At 33.7% G+C, this 23114-nt stretch overlaps 2 protein-coding genes and 4 non-coding genes across 12 annotated transcripts; all 6 read right to left on the bottom strand.

Annotated features, from left to right (window-relative positions):
* Nucleotides 1–1541: 1541 nt before the first annotated feature.
* LOC105162089 (proline-rich receptor-like protein kinase PERK15) lies at nucleotides 1542–6858 on the bottom strand. Its single transcript, XM_011080014.3, has 8 exons — nucleotides 5923–6858; nucleotides 4390–4962; nucleotides 3357–3443; nucleotides 3196–3266; nucleotides 2874–2950; nucleotides 2565–2712; nucleotides 2225–2386; nucleotides 1542–2042 (listed from the first exon to the last, which is right to left on the bottom strand). Exons 1-8 carry the CDS (start codon nucleotides 6557–6559, stop codon nucleotides 1698–1700), a joined length of 2100 nt encoding a protein of 699 aa, XP_011078316.2. The 5' UTR covers nucleotides 6560–6858; the 3' UTR covers nucleotides 1542–1697.
* A 6651-nt stretch (nucleotides 6859–13509) lies between these two features.
* LOC105162087 (uncharacterized) lies at nucleotides 13510–23008 on the bottom strand. 7 transcript variants are annotated; one of them, XM_088880777.1, is made up of 8 exons: nucleotides 22686–23008; nucleotides 21055–21180; nucleotides 19422–20805; nucleotides 18610–18979; nucleotides 16953–17414; nucleotides 16414–16599; nucleotides 15183–15494; nucleotides 13510–13700 (listed from the first exon to the last, which is right to left on the bottom strand). In XM_088880777.1, exons 5-7 carry the CDS (start codon nucleotides 17367–17369, stop codon nucleotides 15216–15218), a joined length of 882 nt encoding a protein of 293 aa, XP_088736903.1. In that variant the 5' UTR covers nucleotides 17370–17414; nucleotides 18610–18979; nucleotides 19422–20805; nucleotides 21055–21180; nucleotides 22686–23008; the 3' UTR covers nucleotides 13510–13700; nucleotides 15183–15215. The 7 variants fall into 7 exon arrangements, with proteins under 7 accessions (XP_088736903.1, XP_088736904.1, XP_088736906.1 ...); XM_088880778.1 differs by lacking the exon at nucleotides 22686–23008 and adding an exon at nucleotides 21999–22679; XM_088880780.1 differs by lacking the exon at nucleotides 21055–21180.
* LOC148788165 (small nucleolar RNA SNORD25) lies at nucleotides 20937–21020 on the bottom strand. Its single transcript, XR_016065657.1, has one exon. It is a non-coding gene; the product is annotated as a small nucleolar RNA SNORD25 (small nucleolar RNA).
* Nucleotides 21545–21642, bottom strand: LOC148788166 (small nucleolar RNA snoR1). The gene has a single exon (XR_016065670.1). It is a non-coding gene; the product is annotated as a small nucleolar RNA snoR1 (small nucleolar RNA).
* LOC148788167 (small nucleolar RNA snR60/Z15/Z230/Z193/J17) lies at nucleotides 22408–22500 on the bottom strand. Its single transcript, XR_016065669.1, has one exon. It is a non-coding gene; the product is annotated as a small nucleolar RNA snR60/Z15/Z230/Z193/J17 (small nucleolar RNA).
* On the bottom strand, nucleotides 22880–22976 carry LOC148788168 (small nucleolar RNA Z43). Its single transcript, XR_016065668.1, has one exon. It is a non-coding gene; the product is annotated as a small nucleolar RNA Z43 (small nucleolar RNA).
* Nucleotides 23009–23114: the final 106 nt, after the last annotated feature.

Below are 23114 nucleotides of genomic sequence, written 5' to 3' on the forward strand. Positions count from 1 at the left end.
AGATGTTTGTTAGGGTATTCGTAATTTTTCAGAGGGTATTTGTAATTCTTAAAATACCAATGTGGTATTTATAATTAAAATAAAAATTTCAAGAGAACCCCTTATAATTTATCATAATTAAATAGTTATATTGTTTAAAAGAAATTTCTTATAAATATAAATATTAAATTGATGGATAATTTATAAAATCTTCAATAAGTCACCTACGGTTCCAAGAACATGTCGAGGCCCATAATATTGATTACTACAGGACCCCATAGTAACAATAAAGAATGCGCTAAACTATTAGCAGGAATAGAAACTGCGGCCGTTAAGAAATTACAGCCGAAACTATCCATTTTTTTTAAAGTAAAATAAAATTGGTCAAGATTTCTGGTAAGAAAATAACACAAGAGAGTGACAGCAAAAGCAAAATATAATTTAATAAGTTATTAATCCAGTTGTCAGCGAGTTGGATTTTAAGATAAATTATTAGCGATGAACAAAATTTGAAATCTCAAAATCATATTTATTTAAAAAAAAATAATAATCTTTTGCTCCCGAAACAAAATTAATTTTATATTTAATATGAAACAGAGACAGCTCAGATAAAGACTCCAAAAAAAATAATAATAAAGAAAGAAATGCAAAATTTAACTATTTGCTATAATTATGAATGTCCTCTTTTTATTTGAATAACTATAAATATCCCTTTAAAATTATAAATTTTCTAACAAATATCTCTCTTTAATGGGCTGTCATAAAGAGGTATTTGTTATAATATTTGTAATTTTTTTAAAAATAAAAAAATATTTATAATTATAACAAATTTCAAGAAAATCGATCGTAAACGACCGGCTGAATAAAAATAGTTAAAGTGTAAGATGAACTTTGACCAAATCCAATTTGACCAATTTCTAACGATACATTACAGGACATTATGAATTGATAAAGAAATGGTAATCCAGCTGGATGCACCAACTCTCAACCATATCCACTCATCAAATCAGCTATATATATGTGTGTAAAATACTAAAATTATGTATTTGAATTGCGGATAAATTATATTGATATTTCTGGATATTAAATTTAATTATATGAATATTTTTATTTATTATAAAATTATAAATGAATTTTTTCATATTTAATTTTAATTACAGATGCATTTGACAAAAAATTAAATTAAAATATCTTAAGATATATCACACTGACACGAACACCTCTTGAAAGTTTATTTTTATTTATGAGAAAGTCATTTTTTCATTTTAGATGTCTTGTCCAAAGGTATGATGCTAAACTTTTAAATGATGTTTGAATTGATAAATTTGGATCTAAAGAAAAAAATTAAAACTTTAAAGTTGATCAATATTTAATGAAATATAATTTACATCATTATATTATATCATTTTGATAGTACAATTGGCAAAAATTGTACAAATTAGAAAAAATGAAACCAATATTGCAACACCTTTAACATTAAAAGCCTATCAATGTTCTAAGGTTCAAAATACAAAAGAATTGGAGTAGTGTTTAGTAGTGTATAAGTCAAATAATAAATACAATTTTGAAAAATAATTTCAAGAATTAAGAAATGAAAACAGAGTAACAAATAAACAACTTTTGTGTAAGAAATCAACTCCAAAAAAGAAAAAAAAAAGGAGGGCCAATCTTTGAAATTGCTGAAAATACAGTTGATGTTAAAAAGAATTAGGTGGTGTTTAAAATTTATACACAGAAGCAGATGATTGTTGTTGGCCTTCGCTGCTGAAACCGCGACTGTCCTTCGTCCTCCTCGACATCTCCATCTCTCTCGATTGTTGTTGGCCTTCGCTACTTGAGCCGGACGGATTTAACCCGTATTCGCTCGTTGGATTGCTGTACTGGCCGCTGCTGCCGTATTCTTGGCTTCCAAGTGCCATTTTCCTGAACTTCTTCATATCCTCATTGTATTGGAAAGTGTCGTAGTCAGAGCTTCCATGAGAACTGTACACGGTGCTGTGACCCGGTCTGATTCCTTCGTTGAGGTCGGATAATGAGACGTCTCCTTCTAAGGCCCTCACGACCTGTGCCCAGATTTGCAATTTTATTGATACATAAGAACATAGCTCATTTGGATAATGTTTAACTCAAACATCCGTACAACAAAGAGGGTGCTGGGGCGAAGTTGGGAGTATTTGAAAACAAAAGTGATAAATGCAAAAAAAATAAAAATGAAGTGAGAGTGTAGTGTTATTAATGAATCTACCTGGCTCATCCGCGGGCGGCGCCTTGCTGAATGACGCACACAAGCAGCAGCACAGGCCACCATGCGAGCCATCTCATTGTGATTGTGATCATTTCGGAGACGTTGATCAACAAGGGCATCAAAGTTTCCATCTTCAAGAGCTCGTGTGAGCACTGGCCTTGCCTGTATTACAAATGCACTTGTTAAATAAACATCTTATCTTACGGGTACAAAATTACAGATGCTCGTGCAAGGATCAGTACAAATTGACAAGAACGGTGGGGATAGAACCGCTGACCAAAGTTGAGAGAAAATGAATTTTACGAAAACCAGTCGTATCACTATTTGAGTAAATACTCACCCAATCCACCAAACTATCATCCATGAAAGATTGATTTGTGTCGACGGGTCTTCGACCAGTAATCAACTCCAGAAGCATAACACCAAAGGAAAATACATCTGACTTGTCAGTAAGTTTTCCAGATGAAGCATACTCTGGTGCCAAATACCTATATTATAGGTGAATGTCAGCTTGATTCATGAAGAAAACATGTGTTATGCTTACAAACAGGATATATTTCATAGAAAAGCAAAAACTTGACAAGTATACTTAAAGATAGTCTAAAGCGTATAGCAAAGCAGTAAGGAAATGGAAAGGAATTGTTCGTACCCAAAAGTTCCCATCACCCTTGTAGAGACGTGGGTATTAGCATCTGAAGAAAACTTTGCGAGACCGAAATCAGCAACCTGAGAAAATAAATGGTTTTCATCAACGCCGAGTACCAAACTAACAACCTCATGCTACTTTATAACATTTAGCTTGACATATTGAATTAAGTTGCTTGTTTCATCAAAACCAGGATAATCTCAAATGAGTTACTTAGATTTAATCTACATATTCTTGAAATCCTGTCATTACCCCTTACTTAAAACACTGAGGAACTCAGCTGCCAACCTTTTGACAAAAAGATAATTAAAGTTGAAGATATTACCTTTGCTTCAAAGTTAAAGTCCAAGAGAATATTAGCAGCCTTGATGTCCCTGTGAATAATCTTTGGATGACCTGATGTAGAAATATCACCATTATAATTAGGATCAAATGAATGTTACTGCTACTGTTAAATGATGACTGCTATACATCAAGAAAACTCACAATCCTCATGCAGATATGCAAGTCCTTTTGCAGCACCCAGAGCAATCTTCAGCCGTGTCGGCCAATCCATAACAGGCCTTCCCTTTCCTGAAATATGCTAGGCTATAAGTCTTTCCACGGAACAATCACATACATATGACAGCACAATAGCATACAAAGAAGGGTTAAATACACTTTGCATCCCTGAACTATGTATAAAGTGCATTTACATCCCTGAACTATAAAATGTAACAAAATGGCCCCTCATGATATACACTAATTTTTTTATGATGAAAATACCTTTATTATTTACACCCCTAAAATATCTCTATTACAATCATTCTCCTAAATATAATCTGAATTATTATAATTTTTTTATTTAAGATAAACACTATCCAAAATTTATAATTTTTATATACTGAATATAGAATCTGTATGAACTCCATAATTTTACAATTCTTATATTTTTTACACAACTGGTAAAAATTTACATAATTTATGCCTGTGTTGTTATATATATTGAACTTTTTTTAAAAGTAAATTATCAATATAAATTTAAAACATTACATCAAACATATATATACTGTAAAATATGCAAATCTATAATATAATTAATATATAATATTCTATATTTTTTTAAGTAATTGATATGATATATTTTTATTTTGTGGACATGTAATTAAATAAAAATTTTATGTAACATACTTTTTTCATAATATTATATGCACTATATATTGACACATATTTACATGTACTTTTTAACATAATTTATTTATTTTGTAAAATATATTTGCATATATTGAGCTTATAAATACTTTTTTTTGTTCCATAATTTATAAAAAATTATAAATTAAAAATATTATTTTTAAAATAAAATGTAAGTAAATTTTAAATCACTTAAAATAGTTTGGGAGAGATACTTTAATAAAACATATTTTAGGAGAGATACTTTAAATCACTTAAATCACTTTCTCTTTGTTTCCTAACAGTTCAATTCTTTTTATTTTCAGCCCATTTACCATTCAAAAAGACAAGTACTTTAGAGTGAACTAACCATGCAAGTGGAATTCCAAGGTATTGTTTGGAACAAACTCGTATACAAGCATTCTCTGAGTCCCAGTGCTGCAGTATCCAACCAATGACACAAGATGCTTGTGATGCACTCTGCTAATGATCTCAACCTCAGCCTGGAATTCGCGCTCCCCTTGTCCGCTTCCGGCTTTCAGCTGCTTAACTGCAACCTCTTTACCATTTGGAAGGACTCCTCTATGCACATAACCAAAACCACCTTGCCCAAGAAGGTTGGCATCTGAGAAGCCATCTGTTGCCATTGCAAGTTCTTCATATGTGAACGTGCTTTTAGAAAATCCTAAAGCCATCCCAGGCGAAGGAGGTGGAAGTGGAGTTCCAGAGCCTGAATAATTGGAACCAGAACCTCCACTGCTGCTAATGTAAGCAGGAGGAGGTGGTGGTGGAGGTTGAGGTGAAGGAGCACGTACTGGTGAGTGTGGAGGCCTCGATGCACCGGCTGGTGGAGGAGAAGGTTTAGGAGGGATCGTGACCACATGATCCCCAGGAGGGGGAGCATTATGTTGCCAATGCTGTACTGGTCCGCCATATGGATCAGCTGGAAAGACCAAAATGATATAAAAGGTTAGGCAACTAAAGACATACTCGACTATAAGAGGTAAACTGGATATGAACTGTTGACCAAGCTAGTAGTCATGAACGACACGTTATGAGACTGAACATCAAGGTAATTGAGCTCCAATTTTTTTAATATTCTCACACTCCAAGCAGCTAACTGAAAATATATCATATTGGTTCTATAACTTTTCATTCTTTTTCATTTTATCATCTTTATTTGCAACTTTTGTTCAGATAAAACTTTCAACTAAAGGATATCTAATACAACTTTTATCTTTATTGACTATAGATATCAAACAATGCCCACAAATTGAGAGTCATAAATCAGTGGCACATATTTCATTCCTACAAGTTTCCCAAAAATATAATTTGATATGAATCCACGGAAACCATTCAAAGACAAAATAAGCTTCTGCGACTGAAAAATAAAACAAAAATTTTGATTCCTAGACTTCTTCGTCAATGTCAGCCGTGTTCACAATTAAGCATCTTATTCCAATAATCCGTGAATTTCATCAGTTTTGCCTGCAATTGCTATTGCCTCATTCAGGAGCACATATGCCGTCTCCAAGAAGCAAAAAGGCTCAATTTCTCTAACGAAAACTGAATATAGAAGAAGTATTGTTGAGAATCAATCTACATTCACATATAGAATGCTTTTATCACCATTCATGATGACAAACAAACCAAAGGATGATGCAATAAAACGAAAGGCACACCTCAGTGCCACAAGAATTCTCTCACTCAGATCAAAAGACATCACCAACTCTCGCTTTTCTCTGGGTTATATAAAGGCATAACCAATTACAGGATAGAAAACACATCCAAACGTGAAACACATGAAGTAAAATCTCTGACCTTCTAATAAAGAGAATGAATTGCCGTAGAATTTGAGGAAAAAAATCAAATCTTGGGTAGAGTTTGTGTAAGAATTGATCACCTTTATATCCAGGCGGTGGGGGTGGAGGTACGTAGTAATCCGGCTGTGATCTTCTCTTCTTCTTCTTGCAGAAAATAAACAGCAGACTGAGGATTGCTAGTATAAGAACTCCTCCTACAGCTATCCCGACAACAAGCCCCGTGGATATTCCCGACGACCCGCCACCAGAAGACGGCGGAGATCCCGCTGTACCAGTTGGAGCCGGCGGAGAACCCTTACCCGTGGGCGGGGAGCCCCTACCTGAAGGCGTCTGAGGAGAACTACTGCCCGACGGCGCTGGAGGAGAACTACTGCCCGATGGCGCCGGAGGAGAACCACCGCCCGTCGGAGCCGGCGGGGACGGAGTAACTGGGGATCCAGATGGAGGGGAGGACGACGGCGGCGATGGAGGGGCGGTGGTCGGAGGTGGGGTTGAAGACGGCGGCGAAGGTGTCGATGATGGAGGAGTGGCAGGAACTGGGGGAGGCGGAGAGGACGCTGGAGGGGGGGAAGTGGCTGGGGGAGTGGGGCTCGCCGGTGGGGGAGATGTCACTGGTGCAGGCGGCGGGGGTGAGGCCGCGGCGGCGGGTGGCGGAGAGGTGGTGTTAGATGGAGGTGATGTGGGAGGAGGTGCGGCTCCCGGCGCCGGCGACGACATCTTCGGAAGCCCTCTTGCAAGATTAAGTAAACTAACTTCACACCAAGAAATCAACCAGCGCCCAGATGCAAAGACTGCAAAATCAGTGGCCGGACTTAAATCTTTTGAATTGATTAACGACAACTACAACATTCTCTCTGTCCAAAATTTAAGAGAGAGAGAGATAGAGAATGTAAGAGAGAGAGAATGTAGTCGTTGGAAATAATGAAGAGGAAGAAAGTGGGTCTTGATTTTGCTTTTTGGTAAAAATGGAAAGGTTCCGTTCAAGTCAAGTGGGATGGCCAACCCACCATTTTTCTTATTTTCTCCTCTGTTTTGGAGGCAAATAAGAGAGAAAAGTTCGCCTCCAAAATTACAATTTAAGTCCTACACAATACATAATATTATACTTTCAATCCTATAATTTATGAACTTAATATATTTAACCTCATAAAATATACATCATGTCATATTCGATCTTATAGGATAAAAATAATAACAAATCTGATCCTATCCTATCGGATATGAACAATTCTATAAAACCAAACGTGTCATAATATTTATTTTACAGAATATAAAATATTATAACAATTATTTCATTCATGGGACTAAATATATTTAATTAGCAAATTATAAAATTAAAAGTGTCATACATCTTATTATAGGGGGACTAAAAGTGCAATTTCGGGTTGTTTGGCTTTTCCTGAATGTAAAGACACGCAGACACAGCTAATGATTCCAAGAAACGCGTCTTGCATAATTATATATACATATGTTCCGCGATTGGCTCATTCTCTCAATCAGCAACAGCAGGAGTACCTGCTCCAAATTCAACCATATTAATTTATTCTAATTTGATTTAAGTCACCCAATTAGAGGGATACGATATTTAATCATCATTACTACAAGTCTGCAACCCTCTCATCCTAATCCAAAAAAATAAAAAATAAAATCTTAGGCAAGTAAAAAATCTACATATTTGATTTATAAAGCAAAAAAATTAGGACCCTCATTACGATCCCGATTCTTAAGTCAGAAAGATTTTACAAAAAAAGAGAATGAAAATCATTAGAGAATATAAGATAGCAAAAGTTGTATTATGAGCATAGGGAACGAGTATTTATAAATAGATTAAGTCGTACGGTCTCACATAAACCATGAGTTTTGAATTTTTTTTGCAGTGTTGAATTATCCAAAACAAGCTCGGTGAAATTGTTACTGTAAATTTTAAATCCGTCGATCCAAATGCAGCATAAGTGCCCGAGTGATTATCGTAAAATTGTACATACCTGAGTTCAAGTCGGGTTGGATCGAGCCGATGCGAATCGAATATAAATAGTGTGAATCTTGACGTGTTTTTTTTAATTAAAAGAAGAATTGGTAAATTTTTAATTACTCAAGTAAGCCCACATCAAATACAAATTAAAAAATTTGTACAATTACTTATAAAAATATCCAAAATTTACTTTTTAATTCAAACCTCACAACTAAAGAGAATATCAAATTATCAATTATTTGACTAAAAGTAAAGCATTCCTATGTATTAATTTAATGAATATTGATTTTGAGTAATTTTATGATAATATTGCAATTTATTTATTTATTTGTAATTAGTCAATTCTCCATGGGGACCAAACTAAGTATGGTTAGTACAAAAGAAAAAAGAGGTAGGGAGAGAGCGTGGGAGCGCGTGCGTAAATGGAGTGGGGGACAGGTTGGAATAGAAGTGGGACCCACACGCGTGGCCCGCGGCATTTCCGGCTTTTACTCTTCCGCTAATTCGGCACCTAAATTCTCTCTAGGAAGGATTCCATGCTACCAAATGGACTCGTCCAACAATTTATTATTATTTTGTAAATTTATTAATTTGAAAAAGTAAAGTGAAATTTAAAAAAATTTAGTACCAATATTGCAAAATACTGTTAAATTATTATATGAAAATATAATATTTTTCATAAATTTATTTGAAAATTTGTAACAAGAAAAAAGTTGGCTTAGACAGAAGGCTAACAAGAAATAAAATATATCAACATTTGATAGGAAAATAAAATGCCAGCAAGAGGAGGGAACCAACATTTTTCCTTCCTTCCCCTTTGTTTTTTTCTTTGCTTTTATTTTTTTTAATCTAATTTAAGAATTTAAATGCACCACTTATTTGACTCAGTTCATATAATAACTTAAATGTTTAAATTTAAAATTTTAATGCAAAAAAAATTAGGATAATAATATGCTCAATTACAACACAAAAATTTATATTGTATATTTATTATTAATAAATTTTACAATAATATTTTTTTAAAAAAAATACAAAAAATTTGTCACGTGTCAATTTCTGCACCCACCGGAGCACAACCCAAGTGGGTAGCGTCGAATGAGCCCAGTTCGGTGGCCGTCCTTAGTCATGTTTGGTTTGCTATTATTATCCCAAATAGAGACAACCCACATCCACTCGCCCCTATTTCATTTTGGGTACTTATACCTTTTTTTTTTTAATTTAATATAATTATACATAATTTTTTCAACTACAGAAAATTTACGTGTAATAATACCAAAGATCATAGAAGAGGAATATAATTATCTATCTGTCTTTAATTTATATTTACCAATCGTACTTTCTTTATGTTTAAATTCCATGTTGCTTCAATTTTCCATTATTTAGTACTTTGGCCATATCTATGGAGTGGAAGAGGATGACATGCGATAGTCAATAAGTTTTGCCGGCGGATAATAGTCTCATTAATTGTGAAGGAGAAAATGACCAAAAACCACATGGACAAAATCGTCCTTTGTGACTTTCTTTCTATAAAAGAAAAAAATATTTTAACAAAATAATTGAGAATCAAAATATGCAATAGACTGGGTTGGGCTAGTCTCGTTGAGGACCAAGTTCACGTACTAAAAAATTTAGTTGGAATTAGGAACATACTAGGGGGTTTTTAGAGTTATTTAATTTTTTATTATTAAAAAAAATTATATTATTATAATTATATTTAATATATTAATAAAAATATGACGAGCAATGGTTAATAATTTAAACCGAAAAAATGAAAAGAGGCCAAGTCGCGATCCAGAATCACGACTTGGCATTTTTTCTTTTTTTTTAAATAATTTTGTATAATTTAATTATATATAATTAATTTTTAACAACATATTAAAATTTAAAAATTTACAATTAAGGGTACAAATGCAATAGTGTATTTATTTTGTATAATTGTAAAAACTTACAATTTTGCACTCACTCACATTTTGCACTCGCTTTATTTGCAGCTCATTTTCATTACCACCTAACCAACAGTTCGCTTACCAGGATACACAAAACCATCAACTGCAACAGGAGTAACGGAAAACGAATTGGGCGAGCACTATAAGTTCTTTCTTTAGGATGGCCTATCCATCGATCACTTGAGGCCCTAAAACCGTATCCATGGATAGGGCTTGGAGCATGTGCCTGGCCATCATACTTGGACGAGTTTCCGCATCGTTGAAATTGTACTCCTGATATTCAAGAGTACAAGATATTCAAATGCGTTAGGCACTCCCAAAATACACAAAAACTTCCTGATATTCAAGAGTACAAGATATTCAAATAATATGGACACTCTCAAAATATACAAAAACTTCAATGCTATAAGAGACCATCCATCCGCTGCATAATTCACCACTAAAATGCAAAAAAAAATTGAATTCGAGAAAATGAAGTAGATATAGTTAGCAAGAAACTGAGAAATAATGCATGACTGAATTTGGCAAAGAGTGAATGGGTTGATGCCTGCTATTAATACACGAAGGGATCAACTTTTTTATTTAAAAAAAAATTAAAGAAGGCTGGCAGCAGCCTTTAATCAAGATTTGTTGCACCAGCCTTGTCATCACTAAAAAAGCTTACCACACTAGTATACATATATATGCATATGTATATATATACATATCTTGTAATTTATATATATGTATATATAATTTATATATGTATATTTATATAATATATATATATATTGTAACTTATATATATGTATATATGTATATATACATTATATATATATTGTAATTTATATATAGGTCTATATATATTATATATTTAAATAAATTTGTATAATTTAATTATATATAATTAATTTTTAACAAATATTAAAATTCAAAAAATTATAAAATTAACATTGTATTAATTTAAAAAATTACAATTAAGTGTACAAGTATAATAGCTAATATTTTTGTACAATTGTAAAAAATACAAGAAGTATATAGTTATTCTTGGCAACCCGGTACCGGCATATCTAATTGTGTTGAAGAATTTCTTTGTTGTGCTTGTTGTCGTACACGCGTTTGGGCCCAATCCATCTCGTTGTGAATACGTGTTGTTTTATTTCGACCAGGGCGCGAAGAGATGCGAATAGTAGGATCGTGGACCAACTTAAATTCCAGTACATCCCAATAATCTTCAGAATGCATAGGTTCAAATGACTTAGAATATGTATTCTTATAAGCCATTATATCGTAATAATCCTTCACCATTGATGCAACATTAATCATGTATGCAGCACATACCTTTTGAGCGTGACTGCAAGGAATACCAAATTGAGTCCACTTGCCGCAAGAACATTCTCGATTCGCAATTTTGACAACATGGGTGTTAACTCCATGTCCACTGTGACGTCTTGTAACAACCGAGACGGACTGTTGGAACTGATGGTATTTGGTGATAGTATGCTCAACAGAATTTTAATGCTAACGTGTGAACATCTTATGTGCAAAATCCATCCACATTTAGTTGTTGGCCAACATTACAGAACTTCTCGCTAACCTCTCACGGAAATAATGGACACTTCACTGAAACATCATCTCAGCAATTGTTGTCAACGATAGGCGACAAGCGCCTTTCAATACTCCATTTATGCATTCCGACATATTTGTCGTCTGAATTCCGCATCACCATCCACCGTCATGAGATGCTGTCCATTTTTTCTTGTCGATCCTATCTAACCACTAAAACGCCTCTAGTTTCTGGCTCTTTATCTCCTCCATAATGCGATTGAATTTTCTGATATGATATTCAGAGCCAGCTTTTCAACAAAGATCATTCAACACAACATTTTTGTATTTACTGTTGAAATTGGAACACACATGCCGCAAGCAATATCGGTGCACGCCGTTAGGTGGCACAAAATCTGGACATTCACGTATAGCTCTAGTGATACCAGCATAGCGGTCAGAAATAAGGCAGATACCCCATCGTCCTCGTATAATGTGTTTGCTCAACTGTCTAAGAAACCACTTCCAAGATAAATGTGATTCTTCATCGACAATTGCAAAAGCAAGAGGGAGACTCACACTTTTCATTTTCGTGTAGGGAAAGCCACAATTACCCTACAAGATATTCAAGTAATATGGGCACTCCCAATAGATAGCGAGCCGGTGACTGGAGTTGATCTCGACCGCACAATACAACAACGACAAGAGTATTACCTTACTTATTTAGGCTTTAGCCCGGATGCAAATGCGTTGAAGGGCTCAAGACTACAACATCCGCAATTACATCTCATTTGGCGGAGGTCGATATCACTTATAACACTCTCCACGACTTCGTCGTCCAGTACGCTCGTGCTGTTCCATTACTTCTATTGGGGGGATTGATGTACCCAGATTCCTCAGGTAACTATGTATCATTAGTATATCTCTCAAAGTTAGAATATATAGAAACAACGAGAAACTATAGTTGGGGGAGTGCTGTGTTGGCATATTTATATCGCGAATTATGCAATGCCAGCACAAAAGGCAAAGCGGCAATTGGTGGCGCTCTGCAATTGCTACATGTAAAATTTACTTAATAACTCTTACACAATTTTTTTGCTATTAATAACACATATTTGTATTGTTCGTGCAGATTTGGGCATGGTCACGGATTACTCCACTTTGCCCTAGACTTGGTGCCCAGCGACTATTTATGGATCAAGTCCAAATAGACAACAATCGTTGGTTCCCAGCAGCACCATAAGGTGCTTCTAGCAGCATATCGTGACAATGTGGAGTCAAGTTCCGCAACAATATCAAGTCGGTTCGGTGGTGATGAAAATGAGGCGCAAAATGAGCCAGTGCAAAATGTGGGCGAGAAAATAAGAAGACCTCGGCGTCAACGCTACAGACGGAATTGTGGAACGGGTGGACATTTTTTACATTTGTAATTATATAGTTCATTGTAATTTTTTACAATTGTACAAAATAAATACACTATTACATTTGTACCCTTAATTGTAATTTTTTAAATTAATACAATATTAATTTTGTAATTTTTTGAATTTTGATATGTTGTTAAAAATTAATTATATATAATTAAATTATACAAAATTATTTAAAAGGAAAAAAAAATGCCAAGTCGTGATTTAAAATCACGACTCGTCATGTTTTTATTAATATATTAAATATAATTATAATAATATAATTTTTTTAATAATACAAAAATTAAATAACTCGGGATTTTTAGGTATCAATATTTAAGATCGATCCAACTCATTGGTCCAAGACTGTCTGATCTTGGACTGAGCTAGTGGGCTGGTTCAAGTTGGCCATCTTGTTTTTTTAAGGTTTGGAATAATTATGAATATCCTACGTTGTTTGAAAAATTATAAATACCCTTCTCAAATGAAAAATAATTATGTAGCTCGTAAACAGTGAAGTGGTGTTACTATTTTACTTTTGATGATTTTTTTAAAAAAAAATACAAAAAAGATGAAAGGTGGATAAAATAAATAATCTAAAGAGCATATTAGTTCACAAAAATATTTTAGAAAATTTAAAATATATATATAAAATTATAATTTATAATTCAAAATACCATTTTGGTTAGTTCACTACAAAATTGATGGAAACCTAATGAAATGGACTCGTTATCAGACAAACGTCAAAATCAGGTGGTATTTGTAATTTTTCAAACAACAAAGAGGTATTTGTAATTATGTCAAAACTTAGCAGAGGTGGTTGTACGTGACACCCCCTCCATAATCACATTCAATTATCTTAACAAAACCATATTTATCCCGACAAGACACCTGTTATAATCAACACTTGACAACACCTCAAATATTCTTTTGTCCATATAACTAGAGCTCCCGACTTAAGATGACATTGCTAACCCACCTATACGACTGGCAATTGGTTTACGATCTATCTCCTGAAAAAAATAATACACGACAAATTGATGAGTTGCCAACTCAATAAGTATTAGCTAATTATTATATATATATACACATATAGGTACGTGTAACAGATAACCAATTTTTCCACGACCACAATCATGTTTTTCTAAAATGATATTGACAGTTCCTAAAACTGCTACTAGTGATTGTTCCAAACAAAAAATTAACTGTTCCTAATACTATTTCAAAAATTGACCACCAAATAATTTTAATGATCATTCCTAAATATATCACCAATACAAAAAATCCAATTCCAAAATTCAGGTATTAGTATTACAAATATCGTTCCAAAAATAACTCTGAAATAAATTATATAACTGTTTCGAATATTATCCAATACGTTCCAATTAAAAAGATAAACTTTTATAATACATACAATTTTAGGAATAACCACCATCAATGTGTTACAGCGACCGTGCCAAATTGAAATGGTTCTTTACCAACCATTCCTAAATATTATTAATGCTGTTTGCAGTGATGGTTCCTAAACCGTTCCAAAATTCAATCCAAAATATTTTTTTTCAATTTCTAACTGTTCCAAATAACAAAAAAAAATCGTTCCAAAAATTGCCTAAATACCGCATTTTTTTTGTAGTGACAAGAAAATGACTCAATAATTATGAAAATAAATCAACATTAAACTCATTAGAAAGTAAAATTCTCATTACTAAAAAATATTATTTAATATAAAAAATTTACTTGCTAATAAATTTAACAATAAACTGTTCAAAATATATTAAATATTATCAATTATGAACGAAAATTGAAAAAAATCGTCAATTTTTTTCTTTTTTTGGGTGCTATTGAGCTTTTGTCATAGTGTTTTAGATGAAGTGATAAGCTTAACACAGCATTCAAAAACTAATTAAGTAAAATGCAGAAGAAATCATGATAGTCTTAAACTTGAGATAAAATTGCTAGCCTTTGATTGCAGCACCAGCAAAGGAGACAAAGTTGTAATAGATAACTCAAAATAGAGGAATTCATCAAAGAAAGTACTGTTCCATGGATAAAATATGCTCCATTTCTTCATGATAAAGTTATAAAATAATCCTGTAATATTTTAATATTTCGTGAGTCCTTTCGATCACGAACGAATTTTGCAAAAGTCACCGAAATAAATTATGTACCAATCTCAAAATTTTGACATTTTTATCCTCTCTTTTTAGGAGTTGCAAAGAGTCCTGTAACTTTTTTAGATTTTGTGGTTTTGATCCTTCTGGTTTCGAATTTTGCAAAAGTTACTGAAATAAATTTCATGGCTCGTCATATTTTCTTTTTTAATTTTTCGGCCATATTGGCAAAAGTGAACCAATTAGAACAAAAATCTCGATCTAAATGAACCACGCATTTAATCACCATAAAAACCAAAATTACGAAATGTCAAAAACGATAAAGAAAAAAAATACCAAAATGTCAAATTACATAGACAAATGAAATATTAAAACCGGATTTACCCAAGTGTAGGTAGAAGTGTGCGTCGGCAGTTGTCATGTGTATTTGCATGAGTTCGTCTCAAAAATGATGTCTTGGGTGTGTTGAGAATTGATGACTAAGGAACAGGAGACACGTCTTGTGTGCTTTGTCTTCACCAACCTGCCCACCAGATACCCTCTCGACTCAATCCCCAACTCCAATTTGAATGGGATGCCTCCGCTGGCATCAGAGGCTGCCAGGGCCATCCCCGACCCGTACAGAGGTATCCTTTGCCCTACCAGACTCACCTGCATAATCCTTCTGCTCTTTTTTGGTTGGTAATATTTCTTCAGCTGCAATCATTATACCATGCTTAGCTGAAATCTGAGGAGTTAAATGTAAATTCTCGTACGAAATATTTATCGGAGAAAATGCAAGCAACCCCTTGTGACCATGTAAATGAGCAAATTATCCTCTATAAAAAAAATTAGCAATTTACTTCCCTTTGTTTTTTAAAATACATCAATTTACTTCCCTAAATTTTTTAAAATAAAGTAATGAAGTAAATTGCTTCATTTTAAAAAATATCATAAAAAAAAAGAAAAGGAATTTTCTTTGTATTAGCGATATTTTGTGTTATCACATAATTTTTTATGTTTTGAATATTTAACTATACACTTTATTAATAAAGAGATATTTAATAAAAATGGAATGTGGTAACAATTTTGGCTATCATAATATTCATCAACTAAAATATTATCAAATATACCATTTAATATTCCATAATTGATTTAATCTCCAATATTCATCACATTTGATGGTAATTCATTTATTATTTTGGATCAATTATTCATTTTTATTTTTCTTATATTTATTTAATTAAATAATGTAATACAAGAATAGATGACACACATGCACGTACGTGTTTCAACTACTAATGTGTGTGTGTATATATATATTTATAAAATTATTATTTTAGTCCTGTAAATATAGAGGGTGTGGGGTAATTTTAGTCCGGTACAAATTCATCTGATAATTTTGTCTTGTGATTTAAAAAATTTCTCACACTGAAAATAAAAATCATAAAAAATTGCTAAAATAACCAAAATTTGCACATGTTCAACTTAACTCAGTAAATTTTTTCGACTATTTTAACAAATTCGTCAAATTTTTAAAATTACAAAAATAAATTCGTACGGACTAAAATTGCTACCATCTATATATACGACTAAACTCACAATGTCGTCACTGGGGAATGTTGTGAGTTCTGACCTGAGCAGTTGCAACAGTGATTTGGGAGTAGATGAGATTAGCAGCGCGGAAGCTGACATGAATGCCAAAAAGTCTTGCAGGATTATAGATGACAATAGTGGCAGAACAATTCAGTGATAGGAACTTGGTCGGAACACCAGTCCTGTCCGACCCTTCCCCGTAGTACAGATTGTGAACTCTTAAGCTCTATGCATCAAATCATCACTCATGTCAGTAGTAGATATAACAAAATCAATCTACCTACCATTTCAATTAATACCACAAAAATGGAGATGATAAAACATGTTCATATTAATTGCACAAGCAAACATAATTAAGGATTCCTAACTATAAATTTAGGCTCCACGATGAAGAAAGAATAACACTAATTATATGCAAGAATTAGATCAAAAACTCGTTGCAGTCTACAAGTGTTAAAAGTGCAATTTACCCCATGTATGATACGTGAAATGTGTGGAAAATTCTCATTTGAAAAAAGAATTAGTAAATTATATCCGGTGTTTTGGAAATGAAGACGTTTGTGCGGGTGGAGGGTCTACCTTGACGCGAACTTGAGCTTTGTAAGGCCTGCTGGCTCCCCAAATGACCAAACAAATCCCAGAAAAAAGCAGCCCAAAAGCCAAGACAACCATCAACCACTTGCATTGCCTGGAATAGGCTCTATCGCCATAGTAATCCTCATCAAGAGCGCCGTCCTCCTCAGCCACAACATCGCAGTAGTGCTTGTTCCACCTCCGCCGATTTCCAGAAATGCGGCTGGCGGCTGTGGATGACGAGGACGCCATTGAGTGCCTCGGAAAAGAAGGCGAGTCCAAAGGGCTGCGGCTATTAGAGGACGAGCACTTATCCGTCTCATCATTGGAGTCGCGAGACGGGCTTTGCACGTAGTAGGCGTTGGGAGAGGAGGACGACGGGCCAATGCTTGTGAAATCCGACTCGGACGCATCGTGCAACATCTTCTGCTTAACCCAAAACCCTTTGTTCGTTGTTCGACTCTGTATCTGCCGGACTCAATGCAAAAACTTATCAGTTTCATGCACTTTCTGTTGTGGAACAACACAAGCGTATTTCATCAGTACAATGGGTAGAAAAACCGGGGGAGAGAAAGTTGATTCAAGAAGGATGTCCGTTTCTTAGCGTTGAGGAAATTAGGTGGTGTGAATCTTGTTTAGATGGGCAACACAACTTTAGTTGTCATCACAAGAAGTGTGTTTGAATGAGGCAATAGATTCGTGTAATCAGCAGAAATTTAGGAGAGAAAGTTTGCAGTGATTATGGTTAGTTACTTTTGTGTCTCATCACACGCATATACATATACATATACAGATACAGATACAGTGGAGGAGAGAAAGCTGAAAACAGAAAGGAGAAAATTGCGTATGATAAGAAGCATGATTTGAACAAGACAGTTTCAAAGAGTAGAGAGAGTTTCAGCCGTGCTTTTAGAAAATTGAATTCTAAGGAAGAAATAGTTCTCGTAGAATATACCTTTTTTGGAAGAAATGATATTTACAAAATTGATTCAGCAAATTTAGATTCATGCAAAGATATTTTTCACAAGTTGTTATTTTTACGAAATTGATTTAGCAAATTATGATTTGCCATAATTTGGTTAGTTTTTTGGGGTTTGTAGACATGCAACGTTAGCGTGAATTATATATTGATCTGTGTAATATAATTTTTTATTAAATTTATATTTTTTAATAAAAGTAAAAAAAAATATTAATTGATGAATAAAGCAAAAATATTGTCGTGTTTGGTATATATTGAAGTGTTCAAAGCAATTTAAATATTGTTTTACCAACAAAAAAAGTAAATATCAACAATTTAATAATTCTAAATCACACCTCGTGATTAAGGAAATAAGTCTGAATTGAATAATAAAGGATCAATCAAATTGCACCCACATTATCATCGGATAATGATGACGAGTTTCCTCTCTACAACTATAAATAGGAGTAATACACACAGGACATAAGTGAAGGTACAAACTACAAAAATTTTTAAGAATTTTCAAGATTATCTTTAGCATAATTCATAGCGTTCAACGCAAAAGTCAAGACGTTTGTTCCGCAAATAAAAAAAATTCAATGTTTAATTCATGTTTATGGTGTAAATTAGATTCATGGATTTACATTATTAAAAAATAAATCAACCTTGACAGAAAATCAAAATGTTGATTCCACCAACAAGTACCTAAGTTCCCCAGCAAGGGAGGAGTCTCGCCTCCAAGGAGTTGGGGAGATAGTTGCTAACGGATAGGTCTCCTCAACATTCTAGTTTTGGTTGGAGAGATTCAAGGGAATCCACATTGTATGAGAATCCCGACTAAGAACCATTCGGGGATCCCGTCATGTGGATATTCTGATCAATTCCTGAACGAGTAACTTTTTTGACCATCTCGACAACTACTCTTCTAGCTAACAAGTTGGCATTGAAACCCCTGAACTTTCAGGTCAGCAGTTTCCTTCCTGAGCCATGTCCCCCTTGGGCCCAGCTGGGAGAAAGCTTTTGAGGACCTTCCCAATGCCTCTTGCTCCATTGGGCCGTTGTGGTGTTATGTCAGCTGCAAATTGAATTGCCCATTTACAATCACATAAAATATAATTTACAAAATATTTTGTTCTAAAAATTTTAAAAACAGACATATATAAAATGTGCCATACTTGCTTTAGAATTGGGCTTATTTACTTTTTGATTTAAAAAAAGTTACAGTAAAAATTCCTAAAAATTGTATAATATATTATTACAAATCGTGGACAAAAAAACCAATTTTTAAAATTTCCGAGTGGAGGCTAACTTACTTTTTTTTTTAAAAAGTATCACATGTATATGTATTTTTCTACGTCATGATTATATTATTATAAATTTAAATATCTTTAAATTATAACTAGTAGTAAAAATTTATTAATTAAAAAAATATGATTAATTATTATAATAAATAAAAATATTAAAAATATCAACCGCGCTGAAATATACAACTTCTCATCAACCCAAAACCATCTCACCTTCCTATTCCTCACAGTACTAGCAATAGCCACCACCCGGCATCATGTCATAATAATGTATAGTTGAATGGGCTGAACTATATTTCATCGTTTAAAATATGGTCAACCACCACATCATCGTTGGTTAAGGCATTATAGCAGGAATGGATTGGAGGAATATGGATAAGAATAAAAACAATGGAGCAAATGTCTAACGTGCACAAGTTTCTGTTGTCAAATATTCATCATTTACCTTATAGGCTAGATCATACAACTGCACCCTCCAGGTGTTATATTGAAATTGTACAAGCCAAAGAAAAGCAAAAGACTATACTTCTTAAGGCCTTTCCAATTCCATCACCAGAATGTACCTGCCCTCATCGTAGCACCATTTGCCTTGTTTGATTCATATTATAAAATTTAATGGGATGGAAATAAAACGCCAACTAAACCCCATCAATTATTTCAGTGTTTAAATTGAAATATCGTACATGTAGTATGCTATGAGACAGTAAAACAGTGATTGATGAAAAGATTTACAGAATATCATTAAATGCAAAAGATCCATCTTTTTTAAATTATTTCATTTTACCATAATAGCTTTTGAATAATTAGAAAATCAAGACTTTTCAATGTTTAATGAATTTAATTTTAAAAATAATAATTCTTGCAGACCCAACATAATAAAGAATGGATACTTGGATCACAAAAATTATGTCAACTTTAAGTGGAAGAGCATATGAGAGACAAAAAGAATTCTAGCTTAGACCAATAAAAGATATGGTGTATTCCTCCTCTTAAGAAAGATACATTTTGTTAGTTATTAAGGAAATGCAACTATACCTCAAAACGGGATATAGCTGCAAAATTAAGCTACTAACGGCTCCCCAACTTTTTTAGTTTTTGTTTTCTAAGAAAAAATGCTGTCAACGACACCATGACCTTGGTACATATTTTTTATCCCATAAATCAAGATTGTAGGATTGGACCCAGTATTAATTCAAGCTCTAATAATGACAACCAAACATAACTATGCATGATAAACAATCATATCAAACCTTATCATGCGATATAAGCAATCTTATCCAGCCGCATCACATGAACCAAATGGAACCTTTATGTATTAGAAGACCATTCACTCCTCCTATTGCTTCTTTATTTTCTTTATTCTTTTTCTCATCTCCTTCCTCCTCCCATCTCATATTACCACCTCTCAGTCACAGTTGAACAGCAATCCACCGTTCCAACACCAAAGGATGACCAACAGCACCGACCTTAGTCCACGTGCCCAACATGGGCACGCAGGCAAATCCATTAATGGTGCAAGGAAGATGTAGTTCAGTGTCTAGAAGAACTTTAAATTACAACAGTAAGTGTTGCAAATATCCTAGCTTCACTTGAAATTCTGCCAGAGCAAGCAACAGAACAACATGAAAAACAAAATCAGAAAAGGTAAAGTTGTTATAGATCATTTAAAACACAAGAAAAATGAAATATAACCTAAATCCTCCAGAACACAAGATTTATCTATATATAAACAACTCAGTCCCTTAGATGTTCATAAACAATTGCAATCATATCTGCAATCATTACAGGTCTGTAGAACTCATCATTGTTGTTTAATATATTCTGTAATTCAAGTTGTTCAAATTACCAAAAAAGTACGTCATATAGCTGCCCCAGTGTTCTCCAAACGCAAAGAGACCGCTGGAGTTACATATAAAGAGCAGCACGATTACTTTTGCTTCAAGGGAACGAGTTGACAGAAACCAAATATATCCTGCCAACCAGATTGCGAAGCTTAGACTTTAAAATTTGAGATAATATTTCACTTTGTGACCTAAGACACATTCATCTGCAAAAGAAGATCAAAAGAACAAAATCATGTTCAATATGCAGTTTCCACCTTCAAAAAGCTCAGGGAAACTTTTCCATTGGCTACAAAATATGGATTTTAACAAGCTCCCAACCTCAATGATTCTGCCTTAAAAATGAGAGCAATGCTCCACTACATATTTAGTGCAAGAAAGACTTAAGCTGATATGATTTTACTCAATAAATTGAATTTGCATCATAGACTACAAGAACACTTACCTACAACAAGCAACTAACCTAAAGTAACACAAAGAAAACAACAATGATAAGCCTTCATGTAGTTGCTTTATCTGCTCAAAGAAGAATCTTTGAAGCCTCTTCTCATATTAAAGGTGTGAGAATAAGTAAAGAAACAATCATCCTTGGCCCCTTATTGAAGAGTACAATGCAAAATAGCAACTCTCATTCCAAACACAAGATATACACATATACACTTACACGGTTTCAGATATCAACAAGATTATAGTAATTAAAATTTAAAGAGAGACCTATCACAGATATGCAACTTGAACTTTTAAATGTTAACACTAGAATTCAACAGAACCACACAAAGAAGGAAGATAAACTACAGGTAAGGAATAAAACAGAGATTACAAGAGACTGTAAGTAATATGTCAAGATACTAGAAAAGAACACGAATTTTATGCTTGAAGGAGAAATGAAAGAAAGAGTTTCATATTTTCAAATCTTAAGAGGTTCAGAATCTCTAGTAGATCCACTTACATAATCACCATCTTATTTGATAGCGAAAAGAAAAACATAACACAATCCCAAGGTCCCATCCCTCGTCCATACTATCCAGTATCCACAAAACATTCAATCTGAATAGAAGAAATACAAAGCCACATGCTGAATAAAACTTCAAAAGGAAGACAAATTGCCAAGAGTCCCGGTGAGAAGACTCCAAAATAGCAAATTGAAAAACAAGCATGCATTGGAAAAGAAAAAGAGATCATCATTGACCCACAAGTAAGAAATATCTATTTACCATGAACAAAACTAAATTGCAAATAGAATTACCCAAAGATTCAAAGGGATCCGTGTAACTCAAATTATCCATAAAAAGGTCATGAATAACCAAACGTAAATCTCCAACTTCAATAGTGTATATAACCGCCAATACAAATATATATAGAGTCATCAGTTAGGAGCGAAAGACTCTGAGGTTTTGTAATCACGAAAAATCGATCATTTGAACTATGCTTCTGATCATCACTTGACCCCCTATTCTTATCTTTTGCAGCTAAGAAGAAAAGATGAACTACGAATAACCATAAAAGTTTTATTAAAATTAAGCCCAAAGCTTACTTTTTTAATCTTGGAATTTGAAGCTCAAAGAAAAACAAAACCCTAAATCTGGCAGTCAAAATTGAAAAATCACACAAATCAAACAGAACCAAGAACACTTACAACATCTAGTAATCAAAACCAAAAAGTGGCCTCATAGAGAAGATTAGGTTGATCCACATATGGTACTTCAGACATATGCTTGTCAATAAAATTTGTCTGTAATCATAGGCCAAAACACTAACAAATCAACAGTAAAAAATTCAAAGGATAAAAACCAAAAGAAATTTCAAGAGAAAACGGAATAAACAACTGATGGGCTCGGTTTATGGGTGGTGATATATCAGGATGGTCGGCAAGGCATGGAATGCCATTACGACGAACGAGACCTATCACAATTACTCATCATTGCCCAGATATATAAGTATATAAATAAAATGCGATGTATGAACCATTGTAAATCCGCACTCTCTCCCTCTCTGCTTGTGTGTTCCTGTGGGCAGGGAAACGTTGGATGGAAGTTCTGTACTTATAGAGAGGCGGGATGGAAGC

Source organism: Sesamum indicum, linkage group LG5 (assembly GCF_026168435.1).
Source record: "Sesamum indicum cultivar Baizhima isolate 11 linkage group LG5, ASM2616843v1, whole genome shotgun sequence".
Classification (NCBI taxonomy): Eukaryota; Viridiplantae; Streptophyta; class Magnoliopsida; order Lamiales; family Pedaliaceae; genus Sesamum; species Sesamum indicum.